We start from the raw sequence: 11,970 nt of genomic DNA, 5'->3' as shown, positions 1-11,970 counted from the left end.
TTTACGCTACACGTGTGATTGGCTGCCTGCTTGCCTTGATCCTATTGGACGGGAGCAAATGAACAACACGGAATCTGATTGGTCGGTACTGCTCTGAAGCTGTGACCGTACAATGGGTGTGCCTTTTACTACTGCTGCTATTCGATGAAATGGAAAATGTGAAATAGGGGACATTTTGGTGCTGTGAAGGAAAGGTATCCACTATTATTAAAATACTTACAATTAGCCAGGATGGGAGGACATTAATGGGGGGGTTTCTGTGTTGACACGCCGTGCAATGGCACCAGACGGAGCAAATGCCAAATTCAAAGTTGACTCCTGATATTAGCGACTGCTTTATTTCCTTTTTGCCTCGACAGGAGCAGTAAGGACCTTGTTTCGTGTAAACACTGCTCCCATATGTCACGATAAAGTATGGACGGGTGGAGCCCAATCGTTGCGACAGCCTCGGATAACGACCGCTCCAGTTCCGAGGGGGAGTACATGGTGGAGCCTGGACCCGAAGATGAAACCCGGGAGGCGGAGGAGGAGGACGGAGAGCATCGCGGTAATAATGTTGACGGCATGGACGACGGGGGCACCGCTGTCGGGTTCGGAATAAGTGGGATTGGGGAAGGCAAGGTGGTGTTGGGTCGAGTCGGACAGAGAGACGACAAAGAGCTGAGGTACCTGCACTTGTTGTGGGAGCCGGGGCGAGCTGAGGTTGGCGCCGGTGGTGTGGCGAGCAAGCTGGGGAAGATGACGGGGAGCAGGGCCAGGCGGCACCACAGAGCTGCACGGAACCATGGTCCTATTGGCAAAGATATTTATGGTAAGGGACAGTTTATGTGACAAATATAGCTACACTGTGTGCTCATTTGAAATGCAAACAAAGTGTGTGTGTAGAGAGCAAGAGACGAAGATAGGTGTTGAGTCAGACGACATTTAGCTACAAAATACAAGCTAATATGTAATAATATTTTGACTCAGTGCCTCGGTATCAATAATGTGACGATATTTTCTGTATGTGAGTATTGAGCTTCCATACAGTATGTAAACAAGGCGCTGGTATGGTCCTCTAGATAAGACATATCAGTAATTTGAATATTACTGAACAGGTAAACAGGTAAAGGCTCACCTTGTATCACAGTGTAATACAGTAAATAACAACAGAAGAAGACATTTAGCTGGTCATGAAAACCAGCTTCCCAGCTGGTATCTAGTTTCACCTGTTAACTCTCACATACTGTTCATATTCTGACAGTTTCCCCTCATAATTAGTCTCTGAACTACAAATCCTTCATGGATACCTTATCAGTCACAGATAAATGTGTGATTAGTCCTTAATAAAGCTTTCAGAGAGCAGAGAGAGTCCTGTTCCTATTCTTACACGATGTAATTTGTAACCGAAATCATAAAGCCACCTGTTCCTCTGAATGCAGTCTTTGTTTGTTGCTCTGATGGCCGTGCAATCTGACCCTGTTCATCCAATCATAAAGCAATATTTACATACCTTTTTACTTTGAATGTCTTATCTCCACAGCTGCGAAAAGACTGAGGGAAGCGGCAAACAGCAACGACATCGACACAGGTACGAACAGTGAAGTGATACAGTGAAAATGCCTTGAGAGTAGTGTAAGGGAAGGCTGTTTTTCTTTTTTTGCTGATAAAGTTGTGTTCTTCCAGTACGAAAGCTCCTGCAAGACGACATAGACCCCTGTGCAGCAGACGACAAGGGAAGGACAGCCCTCCATTTCTCTTCCTGCAATGGCAATGAGAGCATTGGTAGGTTGGTGATGGTTATTAGAATGACATGACAGTGTTGTATTGCTGTTTTGTCCTTGATCAATACACTAAACAACTCTCTGTGATTCTGTAGCTGCCCCTGTAGTTTTACTCCCACACAAGATAAAAGTAATGAAGACAGTTTATCAAGAGGAATTAATATTTTAATATATTAATAAAGGCCTTCAAGATCATCATGAAGAATATGCTTCCTTATGTTTGCAGTGCAATTGTTGCTGAGCTACGGCGCTGACCCCAACCAGCGAGACAGTCTTGGGAACACCCCCCTCCATCTGGGTAAGAAAGAACATTAACCGTGACCTGTAAAAACTAGAGCACTGTGGTCAGTAAGGCGTATGACTGGTTTTATTGTGACACACAACTGTGCAGCTGCGTTTGGCGTGCTCTTGTTTAAATGAAGAGATATACTGCAGAGTAACATAAACATTTTAGTGATATTTTTGCATGTAACAAGTCATTTTAAACAGCTTTATTTATGTATTTTATGTTGCAATATGCCCATTTCAACCTGTGTTTCTGCAGCGGCCTGTACCAACCACGTGCCTGTAATCACCACATTGCTCAGAGGAGGTGAGACCACTGTAGAGGTTTTGTATTCTTTGTGTGGGCATGTTGCTCACAGTTTCACATTTGGGGTTTCTCTTTTAAACATTTTCTATGGGGGACAATCTTCAGTGTGGTTTCTGTTGCCATGAAGGCGCTTATGTAAGATATAATGCACAACTAGGTGTGCATTAAGGAGAGGCTTCTCAGGTGGATTGCCCTGCATATTTTAATGGTCACTTGTTAAACTACTTAAAATACAGCGAGTGTATTCTCAGCAGCAAGTGTAGTCTTGTGTTTTGATTTTTTGTTTGAACATTTTAGACTCAAGTAAGAAGATATAAATCAAAGGTTTGTTGTTCCCAGAGCTTCAGCATGTTCTTGCATCTACTCAGGTTGGCTAGAAACCTTGTTTACGTACATGTTTAGAACAATAATCAAATTTTAGCCCATGTACATACAGGTGCATTAAACTGTTTCAATGCACCAACTCCAGCCACTCTGAAATTACAATTCACATAGATGTTGGTGTATGTAAGACAGATAAGTTGCCATGAAATATGTGCAATAACACACTGTCTGTTTGTTTTTCCCAAGAACTTTGACACCACTACTTGCAGAAACAGTAACATTGAATTCCTACTAGTAATAATAACACAAGAACAATAATGTTCTCTAAGATGTCCTGATATGGGAAAATAATGGACAAGGTGGATGTGAAGATAGCCGTAGTGCTTAACACTTAATAAACATAAACCGAAAAGAAAAACATATAAATCACCATCCATTTTAAACCTATTTTTGCTAACATTATTAGTCTTTTAAAAATGGAAGGTCAATCAGTTTAACTATTAATGAGCAGTGGTTGAGAATGGAGAATAAATTGTTCACCAGTGCTATTTATAAGTGTCCCAGTATATGATTTAATTGGACACCTGCCAGCCAATGGGAAACAGAGATTTTCTGTGGCACTGGTATATAATTTCAATAATTCCCAGCTGTACATTCCTAGTACTTTTCCCACCGATACATGGCTATTTACCTGGAGGCTGATATTTTCAAGCTAAAGTAATGTGCATTCAACAAATATAGTTCAGTTGTAAGACTGTAACCACATAAATGCCTGTAGCCAGCTTGTAGGTTACACTTTCAAAATGTATGTCTGCATATTAAAAATGTAACTATTACAGTGTGGTTGGGACAAATAAATATATCAATATTTCAACAAATTCTGAGTGATGTCGTTAGATTTATATTCAGTCATTTGTAATAGAGTATTCATTAAAACATCTGTGTAACTGAGAGATTTGTGTTCTTTTTGTTTCTGTACAGGAGCCCGTGTGGATGCTCTGGACAGAGCGGGCAGGACCCCTCTGCATCTAGCTCGCTCCAAGCTGAACATTCTGCAGGAGGGAGATTCACGCAGCTTAGAAACCCTGAGAGGGGAAGTCACACAGGTAGAGGATGAGTAATTTGCCCAGCTTGAATCATGACTTGGGGCTTTGGTACAGATAAATCCTGATGGTCCTGACAGGAAAAAGCATCTGCTTTCCTTAATTGATGGCGGTGATTTATGCAGGTTACTATCGCCTACATTTTTTTTATACCTTTCCTTTACAGATTATTCAAATGCTGAGGGAATACCTGAACCTAATGGGCCAGAGTGAAGCTAAAGAGAGGCTGGAGCACATTTCGACACAGTTGCAGCACACACGCACCAAAGAGCAGGTGAGACCTAAATACGTCCTGAATGCTTATCAGATTCACGTTCATAATAACTTATATTTATGGTGTAACTAAACTGAGATGTGTGATTTTAGATATGCATGTATTGATGATTTATCATGCATTTATTTAGATATTTCTCTCACCAGCTCACACATGGTTATATTTATTTTTGCTTTTTCAGGTGGATGAAGTGACTGATTTACTGGCCAGTTTTACATCACTCAGTCTACAGAAACAGAATTTGGGAGATAGGTAGAAGATAAAGTGTATAGAGAGCTGAAGTCCTGCTCCCTCTCAAGCGAGCCTCTTCTCCACTAGCCATGACCGGACAAGCAAAAGTGGACTGAAACTAAATGTCTGTCCACAATACTACTGTACTGGAGTAAAGTAACATTTGTTATTTTAACCAAGGCAAAAATTATGGTTTTGCTAGCATTTAACAACTACAGCTTTCACTCATGGGATCTGTTATTGTCCAGCGCTAACAAAATTATTTATATCTTGGCTAAAATGACAAGATGCTCAAATTTTACTAGATGCCCATTTAGCTCAGAATATGAAGAAAAAAAAAGACTTGTGTCACATTAAAGCTTTCTTGAAAGAAAACAATAAAAGAAGCTAGTGGAACAGAAGCTGACCCAGAAGTGCGGTTGGACCTCGGCTCTCTATTTTTGTGCGTGTGTGTGTGTGTGTGTGTGTGTGTGTGCGCGCGTGTGTGAGACAGAGTGAGTCACAGCTGTGTGTGTTTGCTGACATGTTCTCTTTTTTGCCTGCCTTTATTAGCTAAGTTCTGTGATGATTATTAGACACATTTCTTATTAAATGATTACGCTGTTTCACATGTTACACACATGTATTTTTTGGTTTCCTTATCAACAGCATCTTTGTATCACGTTGCCTTTTTCTCTTGTATTGCATGTTATGTTTTGGATGTGAACTGTACTGTAAAAATGGATTTTGGCTGTTGTTGGAAGATGGATATATCTGAATAAATACATTGAATTCTTTATCTGTGTAGCTATGTATCTTTTTTATAATGCCTCTTTTTATTGCCCATTAAAAAATCAAGTAATAAATTATAGATCGTGGTCCTCCATAGTCTCAGTTGTGTTGCATGTTATATGGTTATATGATTTAGTTATTTCAATATAAGCATATATATTAAATGAGTTGTCATTGTGGATAGTGTGATACATTGTATAGATCTTAACTGAATATACTTTCAATATGGCTACTTTCCTCTGCGCTGATTGGCTGCTTTACCAAAGTCCCTCCCTCTTCATGGACACGTATTGTTGTTTCGCCGAAAATAAAAGATGGCGACCGGACCCGCGTAAATTGGACATCCACATAGAGGTAGTAAAGTTTAATAAACATATTCTTTCCTCACCTCCTTGTGTATGAGCAGAGTATGAATGCGTGTCTGCAATAGTTTTTTTTGGTCCACTTAAGGCAACCGCGGCCTAGCTGTGGGTGAAAGCCTCGGACTGTCCTTAGCCGCTTTCACCGGCAAGATGAGAGCATACTCGGCCAGGACGGACTCGAGTGGTGGAAATGTTGGGAAGCTAGGGAATCAAAGTGAATGGAGAGGGGGTGTGTTTGTGTATCTTTACGAAAGTAGGCGGGAATTTGTTTTGCTATCAATTTTTTTGTACTCTTTTATAGGTGAGGGACTAGAGCATTACTGTAATATAACGCAAAATGTATTTTTCCTCAAGTAGCGGCTAATCACTGACCCACTTCTCCACTTTTGAGCATGTCCTGGTTACCTGCAGCTCTGGTGTTGCTTGGAGTGCTCAGTGTAGGTGTAATTAGGAACAGTTTTAGCAACCAAAGAACTGGTTAGGTGTAGATACCTTTTTGATGTCTTAAGTGTGACAAAATGAAGAGAAAATGGCAAAGCTTCCCACTTTGTTATTGTGTAACTGCTCTCATTCTCATTTTTTGGCTAGCATAGATGTGGTAGATGATAGAAATTAAATACCTTAACTTGCATTTACATTTTCCTTCTTGGGGTTCACCTAACAGGTCAGTATCCTGCCTTAATGTTGTCACTGACATCCTGTGACAAGTAAACGTGTTGACAAAGGAGGAGCAATGGCTTTTGAGGAGATCAAGAGCAAAGGAGGAATGGGTAATGTCTGCCTGTAGTATAGATTTACTGTCGTCCTACTGTACATGCTTATCAAATATATGCATTTTAGTGCAGTCAAAAACACAATAAGTTGTTACAAAACTGCATGAACATGAAATCCATCATATTGGCTATTAAATGTTTATCATATGTGTCCAAAAGAGGATTGTAACACTCATTCCATGTGTTTTAGATATGGGGATGGAGGGAGACAGGGGCCTTGTAGCTGGTCGCAGCCAGAGAGAGAAGAGGAGGTCGTACAAGGATCTGCTGAGGGAGGAAGAGGAGATCGCTGCTCAGGTCCGCAAGTCTTCTAAGAAACGGCCCAAGGTAAGTTATATGTGCACAATAATCTCATAGATTATTATGACAGAAGGCTTGTAAGATATGCAGCTAGTTATGGTGTTATTGAACATTTTAATGTTTTGAGCTTCTGTGTCTTTGAACTGGTAAATGAAAAGCTATTGTGTCTTTCCAAATCAGGATTCAGAGCTTTTCATGTTGGGAGGGGACTCGCACAAAAAAAAGAAGAAACACAGTGATGACTACTATTACAGAGGTGAGTGGTGGATATACTGTAATAATCTTGTATTTTAATAAAAAGGGATTTTTTAAATGTATTTACTTTTTTCTTTTCTTATCTGTATCAGACCACGATGGCTCAGGCCCACCTCCCCACAAGAAAAAACACAAGTCTGCAGACCGCTCCCCGCCTCTCTCTTCCCCCTCATCCTCCCATCCGACAGATACGGCAATGGGCCTCCTGCAGGCTATCACCTCTCCTCTGGCCACAGGTTCGGACCCCAACCCCCACTTGCACAAGAAGCCCTCCTACCCCTCCTTCTCTTCGCACTCCTCCAAGGACCGCAAGCGTGAGAGCAGCAGCGGCGGAAGCAAAGGTTCCTTCTCTCACTCCCGGCCTGCATCTTCGTCGTCATCTTCCTCCAAGAAGCACTCCTCCTCTTCCTCAAAGTCGTCTCTGTTCCACGGCGGCGCTCCCAAAGAGGAGCCCCTGACGCTGCGTGAGGCTGACGGGCTGAAGATGAAGCTCATCATGTCACCGGAGAAAGAGGAAGGAGAGAGCTTCCCTTTCACACCCCACTCATCCAAAGGAAGTGTAAAGAAAGAGAAGGATAGAGACCGGATGCAGCTCTCAAAGTCACCCAAGAAAAAAGTACAGCAGAGTCGAGATCCACTGCCTGTAGTTGGGAAAGAGGTGGAGGTGGAAGGTAAGAAAGCTCTAATTGAGGTTCAAGGGGATATTTAGTCTAAATATACTGTTCTTCTTGAATGATTCAGAACTCTGTTTTGTCTTGTTTTGTTTTGTTTATTGATATTTATCACCGTGTTCTCTGTTATACAGGTCATTATGGAGGTGGGATGGGAGATGATAGCTCTTCGTCTGGGGGAGAGTTGGAGGCAGGTGAACTGGTTATAGATGATTCATACACACATTTGTCAAAAAAGAAGAAGAAGAGCAAGAAAAGCAAGAAGAAAAAGGACAAAGAAAAAGACAGAGACAAGGACAAGAGTGGGAAGGACAAGAAGCACAGCAAAGGATTTGGAGGTGAGTTTATTATTTGTTAAAGAACAAAATACAGTGCAGTTGTCCTAGCAACTGAGTGTTTCTCTTCTGCTGTATTGTTTGTTTGTTTGTGGTGAACTCATTTTTTTACTATGTCTGTTTGTTTGTTTTTAAATCTGGGCATGGTGTTGTTGGAAAATATTTTGTCTTTTTATAATGCATTTCTGTTTTAGTTCATGTGCATATTATGAAGTAGAAGAGAGTAGTAGTCATAAGAGATCAAACTGAAAGTTTAATTAAACATTTTACATCTATCTAGCAGCGTTTGGGTCACTGGTTTTAAAACAGGTGCCACCAAAACAGGGGCAAGTCCTGCACTGAACCCAGATCAAACTGAACTTTCAGCTGAATGTGTCAAACATCCCTCCATGTCTGATGTACATTTACAATTCTCAGACTTTTAACTAGGGCTGCAACTAATGGATATTTTCATTATCAATTACATCAAAACAGTGAAAAATTTCCTAGAGTCCACTGTTACATCATCATGTCTTATTTTGTAAAGCAAAACAGTCTAAAACTCAAAGATATTCCATCTTCTGTCATGTAAGACAAGGAAATGCAGCAAATACTCGACTTCGAGAACCTGAAACCAACAAGATGTTGTCATTTTTGCTTTAAAAAGGACTTTAGCAATTACTTCATTATCAAAATAGGTGCAGATGAATTTTCTGTCAGTGAATCGACTAATCGTCGCAGCTCTACTTTTAACCTCAAACATCATTATCTTTGCTTTATCTTTATATGACTCGTATCTCCAGACTCATCGAGAGGTCACAGCCACTCCCATCCCACTGTCACTCACAGTGCTGTCGGTCCAATGTACGCCATGGGCACGCCTATCCCTCCACACCACCACCAAGCCAATGATGCAGTGACAGAGAAGAAGAAAAAGAAAGAGGAGAAAGAAAGGGAAAAGCATGTGAGGAATAAAGACAAGGTGAGATACTAATAACTGATATTTCTCGTTGGTCGAGAAGTTGTAGTTCCAAAACTGTCAAAATGGAGCATTTCTTTTGAATGCTGAAAGCTCGCCAAAAGTAATTATTGAGTCACTGGCATTAATTATCAACCCTATTGAACCCCCTGCAGATATGAACACATGAGACCAACATCTGTCAACCTTTTTTTGTACGCAAACTGACACTGACTAATTTTACCAGCCAGCTAACAGCAGCTTTTTGCTTTTGAATGTCCTTTTTTCTATTGTATTTCAATGTTTCTGGCTTAAATTGGTTCTTTTCTTTATCCTCTCATAGCCCAAGAAGAAGAACATAACAACAGCATACCAGGTGTTCTGTAAGGAGTACAGGGTCAATATAAACGCAGAACAGCCAGGACTAGGTAGGTCATATTCTGACATACAGTATTATTCCCTTGTAATGACACTAGTTGTCCTTTCAAAATAAGACTACATCCACACTAATACGTTTTCATTTTAAAACAGCATTTTAAAATGAAAATTATCTCTATCCGAAATAATCTCCGTCCATACAAACACGCCTGAAAACGCATATCACATTCACATACACTGGGCATGTGTGTACGGATGTAAACAGGAATTGAAATCAGAAATTAGGCTGATAATGCAGCTGGACATAGTCACAAATCCCTCGAATAATAGCTTGCCTCCTGCACATGTAGGCAGTAGCAGCATTATAAAATGCAGAATTTAACTGCACAACAGCTGCTAGCATAGACAACAAGGTCAACAACGCCTGTTATTTGTTATCCATGTTGAATTAACCACTGGTAGTCCAGGCTGATGTTGTTTGTTTTCTTCCGGAAAAGGGTCACGTGATAGGGGCATGACGAATCAGGGAAGGATACGTCGTGGCTTTAATCAGGAAGCGAACATCAGTGTCTGCTTCATCGTTTTCAAAATTCTGTTTCCGCCCATCCAGACTAAAATGCAATCCCTGAGTTTTCAAACTAAAACAGGGTCAGCAGCGTTTTCAAAAGTCTCCGTTTTAAGGGATCAAAAAAGCTGGAGTAGTGTGAACACACGGTGTTAACGTAGCAAAAGCTGTGCGTTTTAAAATGAAAAGGTATTAGTGTGGATGTAGCCTAAAAGATCACATGTAAACAACATGTCTGTATGTCTAATCTGCAGTCTTTGGTGAACTAAGCAAAAAGTTGGCAGAGGTGTGGAAGGCGATGCCTGAGAAAGACAAACTAGTGAGTTTTTTTCCTTATTTACAACTGATTCTGGAAATCCGTCCAATTTTATGGAATAACACTGTTATGCTTGCAGTTGTGTTGGTGAGCTAAACATGCTGTTTTCTGTCAGGTTTGGAGGCAGAAAGCTCAGTATCTGCAGCACAAACAGAACAAAGCTGAGGCCACTACAGTCAAACACAAGAGCTCCAGCGAGGCCAAAAGCAAAGGTATATTCGACTCTAACTTTAAAGTTTACAACTAATTAATAAGGATTTATCATCTCAGTATTCTCATTACTGTCGTCTTTAAATCGTGTTTCTTCATCACAGTTGTTGGAGTGGGAACAGGGATGGTGTCACCCAACAGAGCGCCTGGCACCATGTCCCTGTCTCCGGCTCGAGTCCCAGAGGTTGATCCCATCGACGCAGCAGCTCACCTGCAGCTACTAGGAGACTCCCTGTCTCTGATTGGTCACCGGTTACAGGAAACAGAGGTGAATTACCACATGCATGCATGCACACATTTGCAGCCCAAGTGCTCATCGTAGTATTCACGTATAACCTCTGTACAATGATTAAAACATAAAAGACAACAGACATTCTACACTTCTGTTTGAAGTGTAATATGAAGATGTTTCATTAATATGCAGTGAAGAATCATTTTTAAAAATGTTTTTTGGTGTTAGGGGATGGTGGCGGTGTCCGGGAGTTTGTCTGTACTTCTTGACTCCATCTTGTGTGCGCTGGGCCCGCTGACATGTCTCACAGCACAGATACCACAGTTAAACGGATGTCCTCGAAACGTCCTGGTACAGTATTTGCATTTATAAGTGTTGTGTGAGAGTTTACAGTTTCATACCTTCTTCACTTCACAACTGAAAGTCACCACCTGCTGACTTCATGCCATTTCTTTGTATTGTCATTAGCTGTTTACAGTGTCATGCATCTGATCCATTTTTATATACGTTCAGGAGTTTTACACTCTGTAATGATCCTTTTTATTGCAGCTTTCTAACAGAGTTTTCTCTCTTTCCATGTCAGTCGAATACGTTGGACAACATTGCCTACATCATGCCCGGGCTGTGAGTGAAGCATGATGATCAGTCTGGATTCGGCAACAGAAGTCAACAGATTTGACTGTAATGGTCCTTTACAGGAACGACTCTTGGACTTTAATTTAAGCCACTGCTTTGGCATCTGAAAATATTTCTAGTGTCAACATGTTTTTAAAGTGTATTTTTTTAAAAACCTTGTTCTTTTAATTTTCTAATTGTTATATTTTTAAAAGAAACATTTTACTGAACACGTTAATCTTTCTTGGCACGTCAGTTTAGGTTTATTGTTACTGTACAGTGTGTTTTCGTGTGAATGGGTGAACGCCTGTATGTGCTCTACTGAATGTATGTGTGCATTTGCTTAGCTGTTCAGTTTTACTGCTCTTGTACATGTCTGCGTTTTTTTACTGATTTGTACAGGAACATTTAGGTCATGGTCTTCTGCTCATCATCAACATAACGTAATATATTTGTCATTGGTTTATTTTTTTTTTCTTTAAACCATGTAAAAAAACAAAAGTACTGTCATGCCTTGCTGTTTTATACATTTGATATTTTACTGTGCATACAGCATTTAGATTTTGACTGTACCATAGAATTTCGAAAATGATAGAAAACCTTCGAGGGAATCTTGTCGTAATCAAGAGCTGTTCAGAAAAATCACTGTCAGAGCTGCACATTTTCAAAATGGCAACAATAAAATACGACCCGTTTCCAAATTCAGCTCCTGTTTTTTATTTTAATAAGTAATAGTGTAGATAGAGCTTTATTATGTGTGCTAAACCATTGAAGTCATCACTGCATTGAAATATGCAATAAAATGTCTTAATGTACAGAGATTTGTTTCCACTTTAGCATTGGTCTGTATTTGATTGTCCAAATAGCCTGAATAGTTAAAGTCTCCCTTGACTCAAAGATGTGTTTTTCTTGTTGTTACTCCAGTTGGATGTTTGAGTTTAACTATGCAGAATGATTTATGTG

The 11,970-nt window shown here is 40.4% G+C and overlaps 2 protein-coding genes across 5 annotated transcripts; both read left to right on the top strand.

Moving 5' to 3' along the window:
- Positions 1 to 80: 80 nt before the first annotated feature.
- ankrd54 (ankyrin repeat domain 54) lies at positions 81 to 5,063 on the top strand. Its single transcript, XM_042393021.1, has 9 exons — positions 81 to 194; positions 360 to 811; positions 1,523 to 1,570; positions 1,666 to 1,764; positions 1,990 to 2,061; positions 2,308 to 2,355; positions 3,661 to 3,785; positions 3,949 to 4,056; positions 4,238 to 5,063. The coding sequence occupies exons 2-9, from the start codon at positions 415 to 417 to the stop codon at positions 4,310 to 4,312; spliced, it is 972 nt and encodes a 323-aa protein (XP_042248955.1). The 5' UTR covers positions 81 to 194; positions 360 to 414; the 3' UTR covers positions 4,313 to 5,063.
- Positions 5,064 to 5,325: 262 nt separating this feature from the next.
- Positions 5,326 to 11,712, top strand: hmgxb4a (HMG box domain containing 4a). Of its 4 annotated transcripts, none has more exons than XM_042392543.1 (13): positions 5,326 to 5,412; positions 6,085 to 6,190; positions 6,384 to 6,520; positions 6,674 to 6,749; positions 6,841 to 7,419; positions 7,554 to 7,757; positions 8,537 to 8,715; positions 9,035 to 9,119; positions 9,889 to 9,953; positions 10,066 to 10,162; positions 10,265 to 10,428; positions 10,621 to 10,743; positions 10,976 to 11,712. In XM_042392543.1, the coding sequence occupies exons 2-13, from the start codon at positions 6,154 to 6,156 to the stop codon at positions 11,018 to 11,020; spliced, it is 1,791 nt and encodes a 596-aa protein (XP_042248477.1). In that variant the 5' UTR covers positions 5,326 to 5,412; positions 6,085 to 6,153; the 3' UTR covers positions 11,021 to 11,712. The 4 variants fall into 4 exon arrangements, with proteins under 4 accessions (XP_042248477.1, XP_042248480.1, XP_042248478.1 ...); XM_042392546.1 differs by lacking the exon at positions 5,326 to 5,412 and adding an exon at positions 5,475 to 5,649; XM_042392544.1 differs by lacking the exon at positions 5,326 to 5,412 and adding an exon at positions 5,475 to 5,721.
- Positions 11,713 to 11,970: the final 258 nt, after the last annotated feature.

Source organism: Thunnus maccoyii, chromosome 18 (genome assembly GCF_910596095.1).
Source record: "Thunnus maccoyii chromosome 18, fThuMac1.1, whole genome shotgun sequence".
In the NCBI taxonomy this organism is placed as follows: Eukaryota; Metazoa; Chordata; class Actinopteri; order Scombriformes; family Scombridae; genus Thunnus; species Thunnus maccoyii.
The sequence above is the reverse complement of the archived record's forward strand: the minus strand, read 5'-3'. Positions and strand labels throughout refer to the sequence as shown.

What these genes read in the sequence shown, in the direction of transcription:
- ankrd54 (XM_042393021.1), top strand. Translation starts at nt 415, where the DNA reads ATGGACGGGTGGAGCCCAATCGTTGCGACAGCCTCGGATAACGACCGC. An exon ending in CAGCAACGACATCGACACAG is followed by an intron (nt 1,571 to 1,665) that starts GTACGAACAGTG and finishes GTGTTCTTCCAG; the next exon opens with TACGAAAGCTCCTGCAAGAC. An exon ending in CAATGGCAATGAGAGCATTG is followed by an intron (nt 1,765 to 1,989) that starts GTAGGTTGGTGA and finishes TTATGTTTGCAG; the next exon opens with TGCAATTGTTGCTGAGCTAC.
- hmgxb4a (XM_042392543.1), top strand. Translation starts at nt 6,154, where the DNA reads ATGGCTTTTGAGGAGATCAAGAGCAAAGGAGGAATGG. An exon ending in CTTCTAAGAAACGGCCCAAG is followed by an intron (nt 6,521 to 6,673) that starts GTAAGTTATATG and finishes TTTCCAAATCAG; the next exon opens with GATTCAGAGCTTTTCATGTT. An exon ending in CAGCGAGGCCAAAAGCAAAG is followed by an intron (nt 10,163 to 10,264) that starts GTATATTCGACT and finishes TCTTCATCACAG; the next exon opens with TTGTTGGAGTGGGAACAGGG.